Source organism: Oncorhynchus kisutch, unplaced genomic scaffold (genome assembly GCF_002021735.2).
Source record: "Oncorhynchus kisutch isolate 150728-3 unplaced genomic scaffold, Okis_V2 scaffold2951, whole genome shotgun sequence".
Taxonomy (NCBI): Eukaryota; Metazoa; Chordata; class Actinopteri; order Salmoniformes; family Salmonidae; genus Oncorhynchus; species Oncorhynchus kisutch.
This window is the reverse complement of record NW_022264896.1, coordinates 366807-382020: the sequence shown is the minus strand read 5'-3', so window position 1 is coordinate 382020 and position 15214 is coordinate 366807. Positions and strand designations below refer to the sequence as shown.

The window sequence follows — 15214 nt, the reverse complement described above, 5'->3', positions numbered from 1 at the left end:
AGCCACCCCTAGTTACCCCCTAGCTACCCCCTAGCCACCCCTAGTTACCCCCTAGCTACCCCTAGTTACCCCTAGCTACCCCTAGTTGCTACCCCCTAGCTACCCCCTAGCCACCCCTAGTTACCACCTAGCCACCCCTAGCTACCAACATGTACATTGCCTTCAGAAAGTATTCAAACCCCTGGACTTATTCCACATTTTGTTGTTACAGCCTGAATTCAAAATGGATTCCATTATTTTTTTCACTCACCTCTACATACCACAGCCAATAATAACAAAGTGAAAGGGGGGGGGGGGGGGGGGGGGGATTACAAATGTATTGAAGATGAAAGAGAAATATCTAAATGTACATTTAGTAAATTGGGACCGGTACTCCTTGTATGCAGCCTTGTCATGTTCATTGACCTTTCACCTCTGCATTGCTGGGAGAGGGCTGGTAAGGAAGCATTTCACAGTAAAGTCTACACCCGTTGTACTCATAACATAAAATGGTATTCGATTTTTTTTTTTGCGGAGTCGACAGTGTTAGTGCTCATCACCGCATTCTCTACCGTGAAGTTGGTCTGGCCGTCTCTGATATCACGTAGGATGATATATTACTGTGTTTTCATTCATAAAGCCCTTTTACAAACAAAAAAAAAAGACTCACTGTACCTAACATCATTACTAACCTCTAGACATGAGTGGATATGTCTGGAAAATTCATTCGGTCTGTATTAAGTTAGGTAAACCAGCTTTTAGGGTTTTTCCTCCACTGTATTTGTGGAACAATATTCAAAATGTGGTGTTGGTGTCTCTGGGTCAATTCAAGAAGCTGATTGAGGACATTATTACTGATGAATGTGATGTGTTGGTGTCTCTGGGTCAATTCAAGAAGCTGATTGAGGACATTATTACTGATGAATGTGATGTGTTGGTGTCTCTGGGTCAATTCAAGAAGCTGATTGAGGACATTATTACTGATGAATGTGATGTGTTGGTGTCTCTGGGTCAATTCAAGAAGCTGATTGAGGACATTATTACTGATGAATGTGATGTGTTGGTGTCTCTGGGTCAATTCAAGAAGCTGATTGAGGACATTATTACTGATGAATGTTTTGGTGTCTCTGGGTCAATTCAAGAAGCTGATTGAGGACATTATTACTGATGAATGTGATGTGTTGGTGTCTCTGGGTCAATTCAAGAAGCTGATTGAGGACATTATTACTGATGAATGTGATGTGTTGGTGTCTCTGGGTCAATTCAAGAAGCTGATTGAGGACATTATTACTGATGAATGTGATGTGTTGGTGTCTCTGGGTCAATTCAAGAAGCTGATTGAGGACATTATTACTGATGAATGTGATGTGTTGGTGTCTCTGGGTCAATTCAAGAAGCTGATTGAGGACATTATTACTGATGAATGTGATGTGTTGGTGTCTCTGGGTCAATTCAAGAAGCTGATTGAGGACATTATTACTGATGAATGTGTTGGTGTCTCTGGGTCAATTCAAGAAGCTGATTGAGGACATTATTACTGATGAATGTGTTGGTGTCTCTGGGTCAATTCAAGAAGATGATTGAGGACATTATTCCTGATGAATGTTTGTGTCTCTGGGTCAATTCAAGAAGCTGATTGAGGACATTATTCCTGATGAATGTTTTGGTGTCTCTGGGTCAATTCAAGAAGCTGATTGAGGACATTATTACTGATGAATGTGATGTGTTGGTGTCTCTGGGTCAATTCAAGAAGCTGATTGAGGACATTATTACTGATGAATGTGATGTGTTGGTGTCTCTGGGTCAATTCAAGAAGCTGATTGAGGACATTATTACTGATGAATGTGATGTGTTGGTGTCTCTGGGTCAATTCAAGAAGCTGATTGAGGACATTATTCCTGATGAATGTTTTGGTGTCTCTGGGTCAATTCAAGAAGCTGGTTGAGGACATTATTCCTGATGAATGTTTTGGTGTCTCTGGGTCAATTCAAGAAGCTGATTGAGGACATTATTACTGATGAATGTGATGTGTTGGTGTCTCTGGGTCAATTCAAGAAGCTGATTGAGGACATTATTACTGATGAATGTGATGTGTTGGTGTCTCTGGGTCAATTCAAGAAGCCGATTGAGGACATTATTACTGATGAATGTGATGTGTTGGTGTCTCTGGGTTAATTCAAGAAGCCGATTGAGGACATTATTACTGATGAATGTTTTGGCGTCTCTGGGTCAATTCAAGAAGCTGATTGAGGACATTATTACTGATGAATGTTTTGGTGTCTCTGGGTCAATTCAAGAAGCTGATTGAGGACATTATTACTGATGAATGTTTTGGTGTCTCTGGGTCAATTCAAGAAGCTGATTGAGGACATTATTACTGATGAATGTGATGTGTTGGTGTCTCTGGGTCAATTCAAGAAGCTGATTGAGGACATTATTACTGATGAATGTGATGTGTTGGTGTCTCTGGGTCAATTCAAGAAGCTGATTGAGGACATTATTACTGATGAATGTGATGTGTTGGTGTCTCTGGGTCAATTCAAGAAGCTGATTGAGGACATTATTCCTGATGAATGTTTTGGTGTCTCTGGGTCAATTCAAGAAGCTGGTTGAGGACATTATTCCTGATGAATGTTTTGGTGTCTCTGGGTCAATTCAAGAAGCTGATTGAGGACATTATTACTGATGAATGTGATGTGTTGGTGTCTCTGGGTCAATTCAAGAAGCTGATTGAGGACATTATTACTGATGAATGTGATGTGTTGGTGTCTCTGGGTCAATTCAAGAAGCTGATTGAGGACATTATTACTGATGAATGTGATGTGTTGGTGTCTCTGGGTCAATTCAAGAAGCTGATTGAGGACATTATTACTGATGAATGTGATGTGTTGGTGTCTCTGGGTCAATTCAAGAAGCTGATTGAGGACATTATTACTGATGAATGTGATGTGTTGGTGTCTCTGGGTCAATTCAAGAAGCTGATTGAGGACATTATTACTGATGAATGTGATGTGTTGGTGTCTCTGGGTCAATTCAAGAAGCTGATTGAGGACATTATTACTGATGAATGTGATGTGTTGGTGTCTCTGGGTCAATTCAAGAAGCTGATTGAGGACATTATTACTGATGAATGTGATGTGTTGGTGTCTCTGGGTCAATTCAAGAAGCTGATTGAGGACATTATTACTGATGAATGTGATGTGTTGGTGTCTCTGGGTCAATTCAAGAAGCTGATTGAGGACATTATTACTGATGAATGTGTTGGTGTCTCTGGGTCAATTCAAGAAGCTGATTGAGGACATTATTACTGATGAATGTGTTGGTGTCTCTGGGTCAATTCAAGAAGATGATTGAGGACATTATTCCTGATGAATGTTTTGGTGTCTCTGGGTCAATTCAAGAAGCTGATTGAGGACATTATTCCTGATGAATGTTTTGGTGTCTCTGGGTCAATTCAAGAAGCTGATTGAGGACATTATTACTGATGAATGTGATGTGTTGGTGTCTCTGGGTCAATTCAAGAAGCTGATTGAGGACATTATTACTGATGAATGTGATGTGTTGGTGTCTCTGGGTCAATTCAAGAAGCTGATTGAGGACATTATTACTGATGAATGTGATGTGTTGGTGTCTCTGGGTCAATTCAAGAAGCTGATTGAGGACATTATTACTGATGAATGTGATGTGTTGGTGTCTCTGGGTCAATTCAAGAAGCTGATTGAGGACATTATTCCTGATGAATGTTTTGGTGTCTCTGGGTCAATTCAAGAAGCTGGTTGAGGACATTATTCCTGATGAATGTTTTGGTGTCTCTGGGTCAATTCAAGAAGCTGATTGAGGACATTATTACTGATGAATGTGATGTGTTGGTGTCTCTGGGTCAATTCAAGAAGCTGATTGAGGACATTATTACTGATGAATGTGATGTGTTGGTGTCTCTGGGTTAATTCAAGAAGCCGATTGAGGACATTATTACTGATGAATGTTTTGGCGTCTCTGGGTCAATTCAAGAAGCTGATTGAGGACATTATTACTGATGAATGTTTTGGTGTCTCTGGGTCAATTCAAGAAGCTGATTGAGGACATTACTGATGAATGTTTTGGTGTCTCTGGGTCAATTCAAGAAGCTGATTGAGGACATTATTACTGATGAATGTGATGTGTTGGTGTCTCTGGGTCAATTCAAGAAGCTGATTGAGGACATTATTACTGATGAATGTGATGTGTTGGTGTCTCTGGGTCAATTCAAGAAGCTGATTGAGGACATTATTACTGATGAATGTGATGTGTTGGTGTCTCTGGGTCAATTCAAGAAGCTGATTGAGGACATTATTACTGATGAATGTGATGTGTTGGTGTCTCTGGGTTAATTCAAGAAGCCGATTGAGGACATTATTACTGATGAATGTTTTGGCGTCTCTGGGTCAATTCAAGAAGCTGATTGAGGACATTATTCCTGATGAATGTTTTGGTGTCTCTGGGTCAATTCAAGAAGCTGATTGAGGACATTATTCCTGATGAATGTGTTGGTGTCTCTGGGTCAATTCAAGAAGCTGATTGAGGACATTATTACTGATGAATGTGATGTGTTGGTGTCTCTGGGTCAATTCAAGAAGCTGATTGAGGACATTATTACTGATGAATGTGATGTGTTGGTGTCTCTGGGTTAATTCAAGAAGCCGATTGAGGACATTATTACTGATGAATGTTTTGGCGTCTCTGGGTCAATTCAAGAAGCTGATTGAGGACATTATTACTGATGAATGTTTTGGTGTCTCTGGGTCAATTCAAGAAGCTGATTGAGGACATTATTACTGATGAATGTTTTGGTGTCTCTGGGTCAATTCAAGAAGCTGATTGAGGACATTATTACTGATGAATGTTTTGGTGTCTCTGGGTCAATTCAAGAAGCTGATTGAGGACATTATTACTGATGAATGTGATGTGTTGGTGTCTCTGGGTCAATTCAAGAAGCTGATTGAGGACATTATTACTGATGAATGTGATGTGTTGGTGTCTCTGGGTCAATTCAAGAAGCTGATTGAGGACATTATTCCTGATGAATGTTTTGGTGTCTCTGGGTCAATTCAAGAAGCTGGTTGAGGACATTATTCCTGATGAATGTTTTGGTGTCTCTGGGTCAATTCAAGAAGCTGATTGAGGACATTATTACTGATGAATGTGATGTGTTGGTGTCTCTGGGTCAATTCAAGAAGCTGATTGAGGACATTATTACTGATGAATGTGATGTGTTGGTGTCTCTGGGTCAATTCAAGAAGCTGATTGAGGACATTATTACTGATGAATGTGATGTGTTGGTGTCTCTGGGTCAATTCAAGAAGCTGATTGAGGACATTATTACTGATGAATGTGATGTGTTGGTGTCTCTGGGTCAATTCAAGAAGCTGATTGAGGACATTATTACTGATGAATGTGATGTGTTGGTGTCTCTGGGTCAATTCAAGAAGCTGATTGAGGACATTATTACTGATGAATGTGATGTGTTGGTGTCTCTGGGTCAATTCAAGAAGCTGATTGAGGACATTATTACTGATGAATGTGATGTGTTGGTGTCTCTGGGTCAATTCAAGAAGCTGATTGAGGACATTATTACTGATGAATGTGATGTGTTGGTATCTCTGGGTCAATTCAAGAAGCTGATTGAGGACATTATTACTGATGAATGTGTTGGTGTCTCTGGGTCAATTCAAGAAGCTGATTGAGGACATTATTACTGATGAATGTGTTGGTGTCTCTGGGTCAATTCAAGAAGATGATTGAGGACATTATTCCTGATGAATGTTTTGGTGTCTCTGGGTCAATTCAAGAAGCTGATTGAGGACATTATTCCTGATGAATGTTTTGGTGTCTCTGGGTCAATTCAAGAAGCTGATTGAGGACATTATTACTGATGAATGTGATGTGTTGGTGTCTCTGGGTCAATTCAAGAAGCTGATTGAGGACATTATTACTGATGAATGTGATGTGTTGGTGTCTCTGGGTCAATTCAAGAAGCTGATTGAGGACATTATTACTGATGAATGTGATGTGTTGGTGTCTCTGGGTCAATTCAAGAAGCTGATTGAGGACATTATTACTGATGAATGTGTTGGTGTCTCTGGGTCAATTCAAGAAGCTGATTGAGGACATTATTCCTGATGAATGTTTTGGTGTCTCTGGGTCAATTCAAGAAGCTGGTTGAGGACATTATTCCTGATGAATGTTTTGGTGTCTCTGGGTCAATTCAAGAAGCTGATTGAGGACATTATTACTGATGAATGTGATGTGTTGGTGTCTCTGGGTCAATTCAAGAAGCTGATTGAGGACATTATTACTGATGAATGTGATGTGTTGGTGTCTCTGGGTTAATTCAAGAAGCCGATTGAGGACATTATTACTGATGAATGTTTTGGCGTCTCTGGGTCAATTCAAGAAGCTGATTGAGGACATTATTACTGATGAATGTTTTGGTGTCTCTGGGTCAATTCAAGAAGCTGATTGAGGACATTATTACTGATGAATGTTTTGGTGTCTCTGGGTCAATTCAAGAAGCTGATTGAGGACATTATTACTGATGAATGTGATGTGTTGGTGTCTCTGGGTCAATTCAAGAAGCTGATTGAGGACATTATTACTGATGAATGTGATGTGTTGGTGTCTCTGGGTCAATTCAAGAAGCTGATTGAGGACATTATTCCTGATGAATGTTTTGGTGTCTCTGGGTCAATTCAAGAAGCTGGTTGAGGACATTATTCCTGATGAATGTTTTGGTGTCTCTGGGTCAATTCAAGAAGCTGATTGAGGACATTATTACTGATGAATGTGATGTGTTGGTGTCTCTGGGTCAATTCAAGAAGCTGATTGAGGACATTATTACTGATGAATGTGATGTGTTGGTGTCTCTGGGTCAATTCAAGAAGCTGATTGAGGACATTATTACTGATGAATGTGATGTGTTGGTGTCTCTGGGTTAATTCAAGAAGCCGATTGAGGACATTATTACTGATGAATGTTTTGGCGTCTCTGGGTCAATTCAAGAAGCTGATTGAGGACATTATTACTGATGAATGTTTTGGTGTCTCTGGGTCAATTCAAGAAGCTGATTGAGGACATTATTACTGATGAATGTTTTGGTGTCTCTGGGTCAATTCAAGAAGCTGATTGAGGACATTATTACTGATGAATGTGATGTGTTGGTGTCTCTGGGTCAATTCAAGAAGCTGATTGAGGACATTATTACTGATGAATGTGATGTGTTGGTGTCTCTGGGTTAATTCAAGAAGCTGATTGAGGACATTATTACTGATGAATGTGTTGGTGTCTCTGGGTCAATTCAAGAAGCTGATTGAGGACATTATTCCTGATGAATGTTTTGGTGTCTCTGGGTCAATTCAAGAAGCTGATTGAGGACATTATTCCTGATGAATGTGTTGGTGTCTCTGGGTCAATTCAAGAAGCTGATTGAGGACATTATTACTGATGAATGTGATGTGTTGGTGTCTCTGGGTCAATTCAAGAAGCTGATTGAGGACATTATTACTGATGAATGTGATGTGTTGGTGTCTCTGGGTTAATTCAAGAAGCCGATTGAGGACATTATTACTGATGAATGTTTTGGCGTCTCTGGGTCAATTCAAGAAGCTGATTGAGGACATTATTACTGATGAATGTTTTGGTGTCTCTGGGTCAATTCAAGAAGCTGATTGAGGACATTATTACTGATGAATGTTTTGGTGTCTCTGGGTCAATTCAAGAAGCTGATTGAGGACATTATTACTGATGAATGTTTTGGTGTCTCTGGGTCAATTCAAGAAGCTGATTGAGGACATTATTACTGATGAATGTGATGTGTTGGTGTCTCTGGGTCAATTCAAGAAGCTGATTGAGGACATTATTACTGATGAATGTGATGTGTTGGTGTCTCTGGGTCAATTCAAGAAGCTGATTGAGGACATTATTCCTGATGAATGTTTTGGTGTCTCTGGGTCAATTCAAGAAGCTGGTTGAGGACATTATTCCTGATGAATGTTTTGGTGTCTCTGGGTCAATTCAAGAAGCTGATTGAGGACATTATTACTGATGAATGTGATGTGTTGGTGTCTCTGGGTCAATTCAAGAAGCTGATTGAGGACATTATTACTGATGAATGTGATGTGTTGGTGTCTCTGGGTCAATTCAAGAAGCTGATTGAGGACATTATTACTGATGAATGTGATGTGTTGGTGTCTCTGGGTTAATTCAAGAAGCCGATTGAGGACATTATTACTGATGAATGTTTTGGCGTCTCTGGGTCAATTCAAGAAGCTGATTGAGGACATTATTACTGATGAATGTTTTGGTGTCTCTGGGTCAATTCAAGAAGCTGATTGAGGACATTATTACTGATGAATGTTTTGGTGTCTCTGGGTCAATTCAAGAAGCTGATTGAGGACATTATTACTGATGAATGTGATGTGTTGGTGTCTCTGGGTCAATTCAAGAAGCTGATTGAGGACATTATTACTGATGAATGTGATGTGTTGGTGTCTCTGGGTCAATTCAAGAAGCTGATTGAGGACATTATTCCTGATGAATGTTTTGGTGTCTCTGGGTCAATTCAAGAAGCTGATTGAGGACATTATTCCTGATGAATGTGTTGGTGTCTCTGGGTCAATTCAAGAAGCTGATTGAGGACATTATGGATGAATGAGTTTTTTTTTATGACCATGTTTCTCATCTGTAAAAGAAACCTTGGTCTCAGTATGACTATAATATATATATATTTTTTAACCCTGTAGAGAACCAGGACAAAAAGAGAATATTGTTTGGGGGTGGGGCCAACTTCCATCATGTATGATTAGAGGATGATGTCAGCAAAACCAGAAATCCTGATGGAAAATCAGGAAATGAAGAAACCCCAACCCTGACAGAGGTAGTGTTTGATGTTGCTCACAGGTCTCTCCAGATTGTATCTCAATGAGAATAACCTGTTTAAATAAAGATGATCGGATGGCTACCTTTCTCGTCTGGTGGTCGATCATGACATTGTGTGGTTTGACGTCTCTGTGCATGATCCCCATGCTATGGCAGTAGTCCAGAGCCTGTAGGAGACAACACAAAGGACAACAAAGTCTAGACGACACAGCCTTTATATCTGAAGACTCGTTTCAGGCCCTCTTGACCCCCCCCAAAAAAATGTCAATGGAAACAAATTGAAGCCAAATGATTTGAAAAGTGGGATGCAACAGAGCCAAGCAAGGGGACCTGCCAGTTTCCCTTACCTTGAGAAGCTCGTACACATAGAAACGAATATCAAAGTCTGTTAACTTCTGGTAAAGTTCCTGTGAATGAAAATAAAACAAAAAGTTTAACTACAGTGCATTTGGAAAGTATTCATACCACTTGACTTTTTACACATTTTGTTACAGCCTTATTCTAAAATGTATTAAAGAAAAAAATTGTCCTCAATCTACACACAATACCCCATAATGACAAAGCAAAAACTGGTTATGTTAAATTCAGAAATGGAAAAAAATGGGGGAAAAAATACTTTTTTACATAAGTATTCAGAACCTTTGCTTTGAGACTCGAAATATCTCAGGTGAATCCTGTTTCCATTGATCATCCTTGAGATATTTCTACAGTTTGATTGGAGCCCACAGGTGGGAAGTTCAATTGATTGGACATGATTTGGAAAGGCACACACCTGGCTATATAAAAAAAAAAATCCCACAGTGGACAGTGCATGTCAGAGCAAAAACCAAGCCATGAGGTTGAAGTTAATGTCCGTAGAGGTCCGAGACAGGATTGTGTCTAGACACAGATCTGGGGAAGGATACCCCCAAAAAAATTATGCAGCATTGAAGGTCCCCAAGAACACAGTGGCCTCTATCATTCTTAAATGGAAGAAGTATGGAACCACCAAGAATCTTCCTAGAGCTGGCCGCCCGGACAAACTGAGCAATCGAGGGAGAAGGGCCTTGGTGACCAAGAACCCAATGGTCACTCTGACAGAGCTCTCGAGTTCCTCTATGGAGATGGGAGAACCTTCTAGAAGGACAACCATCTATGCAGCACTCCACCAATCTGGCCTTTATGGTTGGGTGGCCAGATGGAAGCCACTCCTCAGTAAAAGGCACATGACAGCTTGCTTGGAGTTTTGCCAATAGGTGCCTAAAGATTGACCATTTTCTCTGGTCTGATGAAACCAAAATGTAACTGATTGGCCTGAATTCCAAGCGTCACCTCTAGAGGAAACCTGGCACCATCCCTACAGTGAGGAATGGTGGTGGCAGCATCATGCTCTGGGGATGATTTTCAGCGGCAGGGACTGGGAGACTAGGCAGGATCGAGGGAAAGATGAACGGAGCAAAGTACAGAGAGATCCTTGATGAAAACCTGCTCCAGAGCGCTCAGGACCTCAGACTGGGATGAAGGTTCACCTTCCAACAGGACAAAGACCCTAAACACACAGCCAAGACAATGCAGGAGAGGCTTCGGGACAATTCTCAATGTCCTTGAGGGGCCCAGCCAGAGCCCAGACTTGAACCTGATCGAACGTCTCTGTTAAGACCTGAAAATAGATGTGCAGCAACGCTTCCCATCCAACCTGACAGAGCTTTGAGAGAATCTGCAGAGAAGAATGGGAGAAACTCCCCAAATACAGGTGTGCCAAGCTTGTAGCATCATACCCAAGAAGACTCAAGGCTGTAATCGCTGCCAAAGGTGCTTCAACAAAGCATTGAGTAAATGGTCTGAATACTTATTGTAAATGTGATATTTTGTTTTGTTTCGCAAAAAAAAATTCTAAACATTTGTTTTTGCTTTGTCATTATGGGATACTGTGTGTAGATTGTATTTTCTCTTCAAATGTAATCCATTTTTAGAATAGCGCTGTAACAAAATGTGGAAAAAGTCAAGGGGGTCTGAAAGCTTTCGGGAAAATGCAATGTACTTTCAAAAACGTTTACAAATTAAAAAAAGGTATTTGTTAGATGATATCAGTATATTTTCATGTCTTAACGAAAACAGACAATTACCTTAGAGAGAGAGATCAGTAACTTAAAAAAATAAATAATAATAATGTTGTAGTGGTTTCACACCAATGCATGATATATTCACCAAACATCAGTACCTTAAAATCGGTGTTATTGATGCACTCAAAGACAAGTGCCGGTGTTCTAGACTGCAGAGAGACAAGATGAGAGAATTCATCCTCGATTAGTAAAGGAGACGGCAGTGAGAGAGAGTTCTATTGTTGAGGACACATTTCAAACAAAAGCAGAGCAGCACATCACTAAAGGAAAATAAACTGGATGGGAGAGACATTACAATGAAAACTGTCTCACACTCATCTCTCTCCTTGCTTGTGGGATTTATCATCAACATTGTCCAAATAGCCTTCATCGGGGGGGGCTTCATTTGCCGATAGCGGGCTTTGAGAAAAAGTTTGACTTACTATGACTGTGATAGGTGGTTGTCTTACCTAGCTAAGATGAATGCACTAACTGTGAGAGGCTCTGGATAAGAGTCTGCTAAATAACTGAGATGTAAATCTGTTAGTCAGCACCTCACTGTGACGGTGTGGGCTCATTAATTCCCTTTTTGTGGAGGGGAGGTCACACCCCTAAATACAAATAAACATGCACCCAATGGAGGTACTGGGGCTGACCAGAGACCACAGAAACATAATCTATAGAAGGGAGTACTGGGGCTGACCAGAGACCACAGAAACAATCTATAGAAGGGAGTACTGGGGCTGACCAGAGACCACAGAAACATAATCTATAGAAGGGAGTACTGGGGCTGACCAGAGACCACAGAAACATATTCTATAGAAGGGAGTACTGGGGCTGACCAGAGACCACAGAAACATATTCTATAGAAGGGAGTACTGGGGCTGACCAGAGACTACAGAAACATAATCTATAGAAGGGAGTACTGGGGCTGACCAGAGACCACAGAAACATAATCTATAGAAGGGAGTACTGGGGCTGACCAGAGACCACAGAAACAATCTATAGAAGGGAGTACTGGGGCTGACCAGAGACCACAGCAACATAATCTATAGAAGGGAGTACTGGGGCTGACCAGAGACCACAGAAACATAATCTATAGAAGGGAGTACTGGGGCTGACCAGAGACCACAGAAACATAATCTATAGAAGGGAGTACTGGGGCTGACCAGAGACCACAGAAACATAATCTATAGAAGGGAGTACTGGGGCTGACCAGAGACCACAGAAACATAATCTATAGAAGGGAGTACTGGGGCTGACCAGAGACCACAGAAACATAATCTATAGAAGGGAGTACTGGGGCTGACCAGAGACCACAGAAACATAATCTATAGAAGGGAGTACTGGGGCTGACCAGAGACCACAGAAACAATCTATAGAAGGGAGTACTGGGGCTGACCAGAGACCACAGAAACATAATCTATAGAAGGGAGTACTGGGGCTGACCAGAGACCACAGAAACATAATCTATAGAAGGGAGTACTGGGGCTGACCAGAGACCACAGAAACATAATCTATAGAAGGGAGTACTGGGGCTGACCAGAGACCACAGAAACAATCTATAGAAGGGAGTACTGGGGCTGACCAGAGACCACAGAAACATAATCTATAGAAGGGAGTACTGGGGCTGACCAGAGACCACAGAAACATAATCTATAGAAGGGAGTACTGGGGCTGACCAGAGACCACAGAAACATAATCTATAGAAGGGAGTACTGGGGCTGACCAGAGACCACAGAAACATAATCTATAGAAGGGAGTACTGGGGCTGACCAGAGACCACAGAAACATAATCTATAGAAGGGAGTACTGGGGCTGACCAGAGACCACAGAAACATAATCTATAGAAGGGAGTACTGGGGCTGACCAGAGACCACAGAAACATAATCTATAGAAGGGAGTACTGGGGCTGACCAGAGACCACAGAAACATAATCTATAGAAGGGAGTACTGGGGCTGACCAGAGACCACAGAAACAATCTATAGAAGGGAGTACTGGGGCTGACCAGAGACCACAGAAACATAATCTATAGAAGGGAGTACTGGGGCTGACCAGAGACCACAGAAACATAATCTATAGAAGGGAGTACTGGGGCTGACCAGAGACCACAGAAACATAATCTATAGAAGGGAGTACTGGGGCTGACCAGAGACCACAGAAACAATCTATAGAAGGGAGTACTGGGGCTGACCAGAGACCACAGAAACATAATCTATAGAAGGGAGTACTGGGGCTGACCAGAGACCACAGAAACATAATCTATAGAAGGGAGTACTGGGGCTGACCAGAGACCACAGAAACATAATCTATAGAAGGGAGTACTGGGGCTGACCAGAGACCACAGAAACATAATCTATAGAAGGGAGTACTGGGGCTGACCAGAGACCACAGAAACATAATCTATAGAAGGGAGTACTGGGGCTGACCAGAGACCACAGAAACAATCTATAGAAGGGAGTACTGGGGCTGACCAGAGACCACAGAAACATAATCTATAGAAGGGAGTACTGGGGCTGACCAGAGACCACAGAAACATAATCTATAGAAGGGAGTACTGGGGCTGACCAGAGACCACAGAAACATAATCTATAGAAGGGAGTACTGGGGCTGACCAGAGACCACAGAAACATAATCTATAGAAGGGAGTACTGGGGCTGACCAGAGACCACAGAAACATAATCTATAGAAGGGAGTACTGGGGCTGACCAGAGACCACAGAAACATAATCTATAAAAGGGAGTACTGGGGCTGACCAGAGAAACATAATCTATAGAAGGGAGTACTGGGGCTGACCAGAGACCACAGAAACAATCTATAGAAGGGAGTACTGGGGCTGACCAGACACAACAGAAACAATCTATAGAAGGGAGTACTGGGGCTGACCAGAGACCACAGAAACATAATCTATAGAAGGGAGTACTGGGGCTGACCAGAGACCACAGAAACATAATCTATAGAAGGGAGTACTGGGGCTGACCAGACACCACAGAAACATAATCTATAGAAGGGAGTACTGGGGCTGACCAGAGACTACAGAAACATAATCTATAGAAGGGAGTACTGGGGCTGACCAGAGACCACAGAAACAATCTATAGAAGGGAGTACTGGGGCTGACCAGAGACCACAGAAACAATCTATAGAAGGGAGTACTGGGGCTGACCAGAGACCACAGAAACATAATCTATAGAAGGGAGTACTGGGGCTGACCAGAGACCACAGAAACATAATCTATAGAAGGGAGTACTGGGGCTGACCAGAGACCACAGAAACATAATCTATAGAAGGGAGTACTGGGGCTGACCAGAGACCACAGAAACATAATCTATAGAAGGGAGTACTGGGGCTGACCAGAGACCACAGAAACATAATCTATAGAAGGGAGTACTGGGGCTGACCAGAGACCACAGAAACATAATCTATAGAAGGGAGTACTGGGGCTGACCAGAGACCACAGAAACATAATCTATAGAAGGGAGTACTGGGGCTGACCAGAGACCACAGAAACATAATCTATAGAAGGGAGTACTGGGGCTGACCAGAGACCACAGAAACATAATCTATAGAAGGGAGTACTGGGGCTGACCAGAGACCACAGAAACAATCTATAGAAGGGAGTACTGGGGCTGACCAGAGACCACAGAAACATAATCTATAGAAGGGAGTACTGGGGCTGACCAGAGACCACAGAAACATAATCTATAGAAGGGAGTACTGGGGCTGACCAGAGACCACAGAAACATAATCTATAGAAGGGAGTACTGGGGCTGACCAGAGACCACAGAAACAATCTATAGAAGGGAGTACTGGGGCTGACCAGAGACCACAGAAACATAATCTATAGAAGGGAGTACTGGGGCTGACCAGAGACCACAGAAACATAATCTATAGAAGGGAGTACTGGGGCTGACCAGAGACCACAGAAACATAATCTATAGAAGGGAGTACTGGGGCTGACCAGAGACCACAGAAACATAATCTATAGAAGGGAGTACTGGGGCTGACCAGAGACCACAGAAACATAATCTATAGAAGGGAGTACTGGGGCTGACCAGAGACCACAGAAACAATCTATAGAAGGGAGTACTGGGGCTGACCAGAGACCACAGAAACATAATCTATAGAAGGGAGTACTGGGGCTGACCAGAGACCACAGAAACATAATCTATAGAAGGGAGTACTGGGGCTGACCAGAGACCACAGAAACATAATCTATAGAAGGGAGTACTGGGGCTGACC

General features: G+C 41.9%; 1 protein-coding gene across 2 annotated transcripts in view; it reads right to left on the bottom strand.

The window, feature by feature from the left end:
• LOC109886166 (casein kinase II subunit alpha') overlaps positions 1 to 15214 on the bottom strand; it is a 35025-nt gene that overhangs the window by 15402 nt on the left and 4409 nt on the right. For both annotated transcript variants that reach the window (XM_031819997.1, XM_031819998.1), the window contains exons 4-6: positions 11093 to 11143; positions 9240 to 9299; positions 8976 to 9059 (exon numbers count right to left, since the gene is read on the bottom strand). In XM_031819997.1, the coding sequence (XP_031675857.1) occupies positions 8976 to 9059; positions 9240 to 9299; positions 11093 to 11143 (195 nt within the window). The remainder of the gene's footprint in view (positions 1 to 8975; positions 9060 to 9239; positions 9300 to 11092; positions 11144 to 15214) is intronic.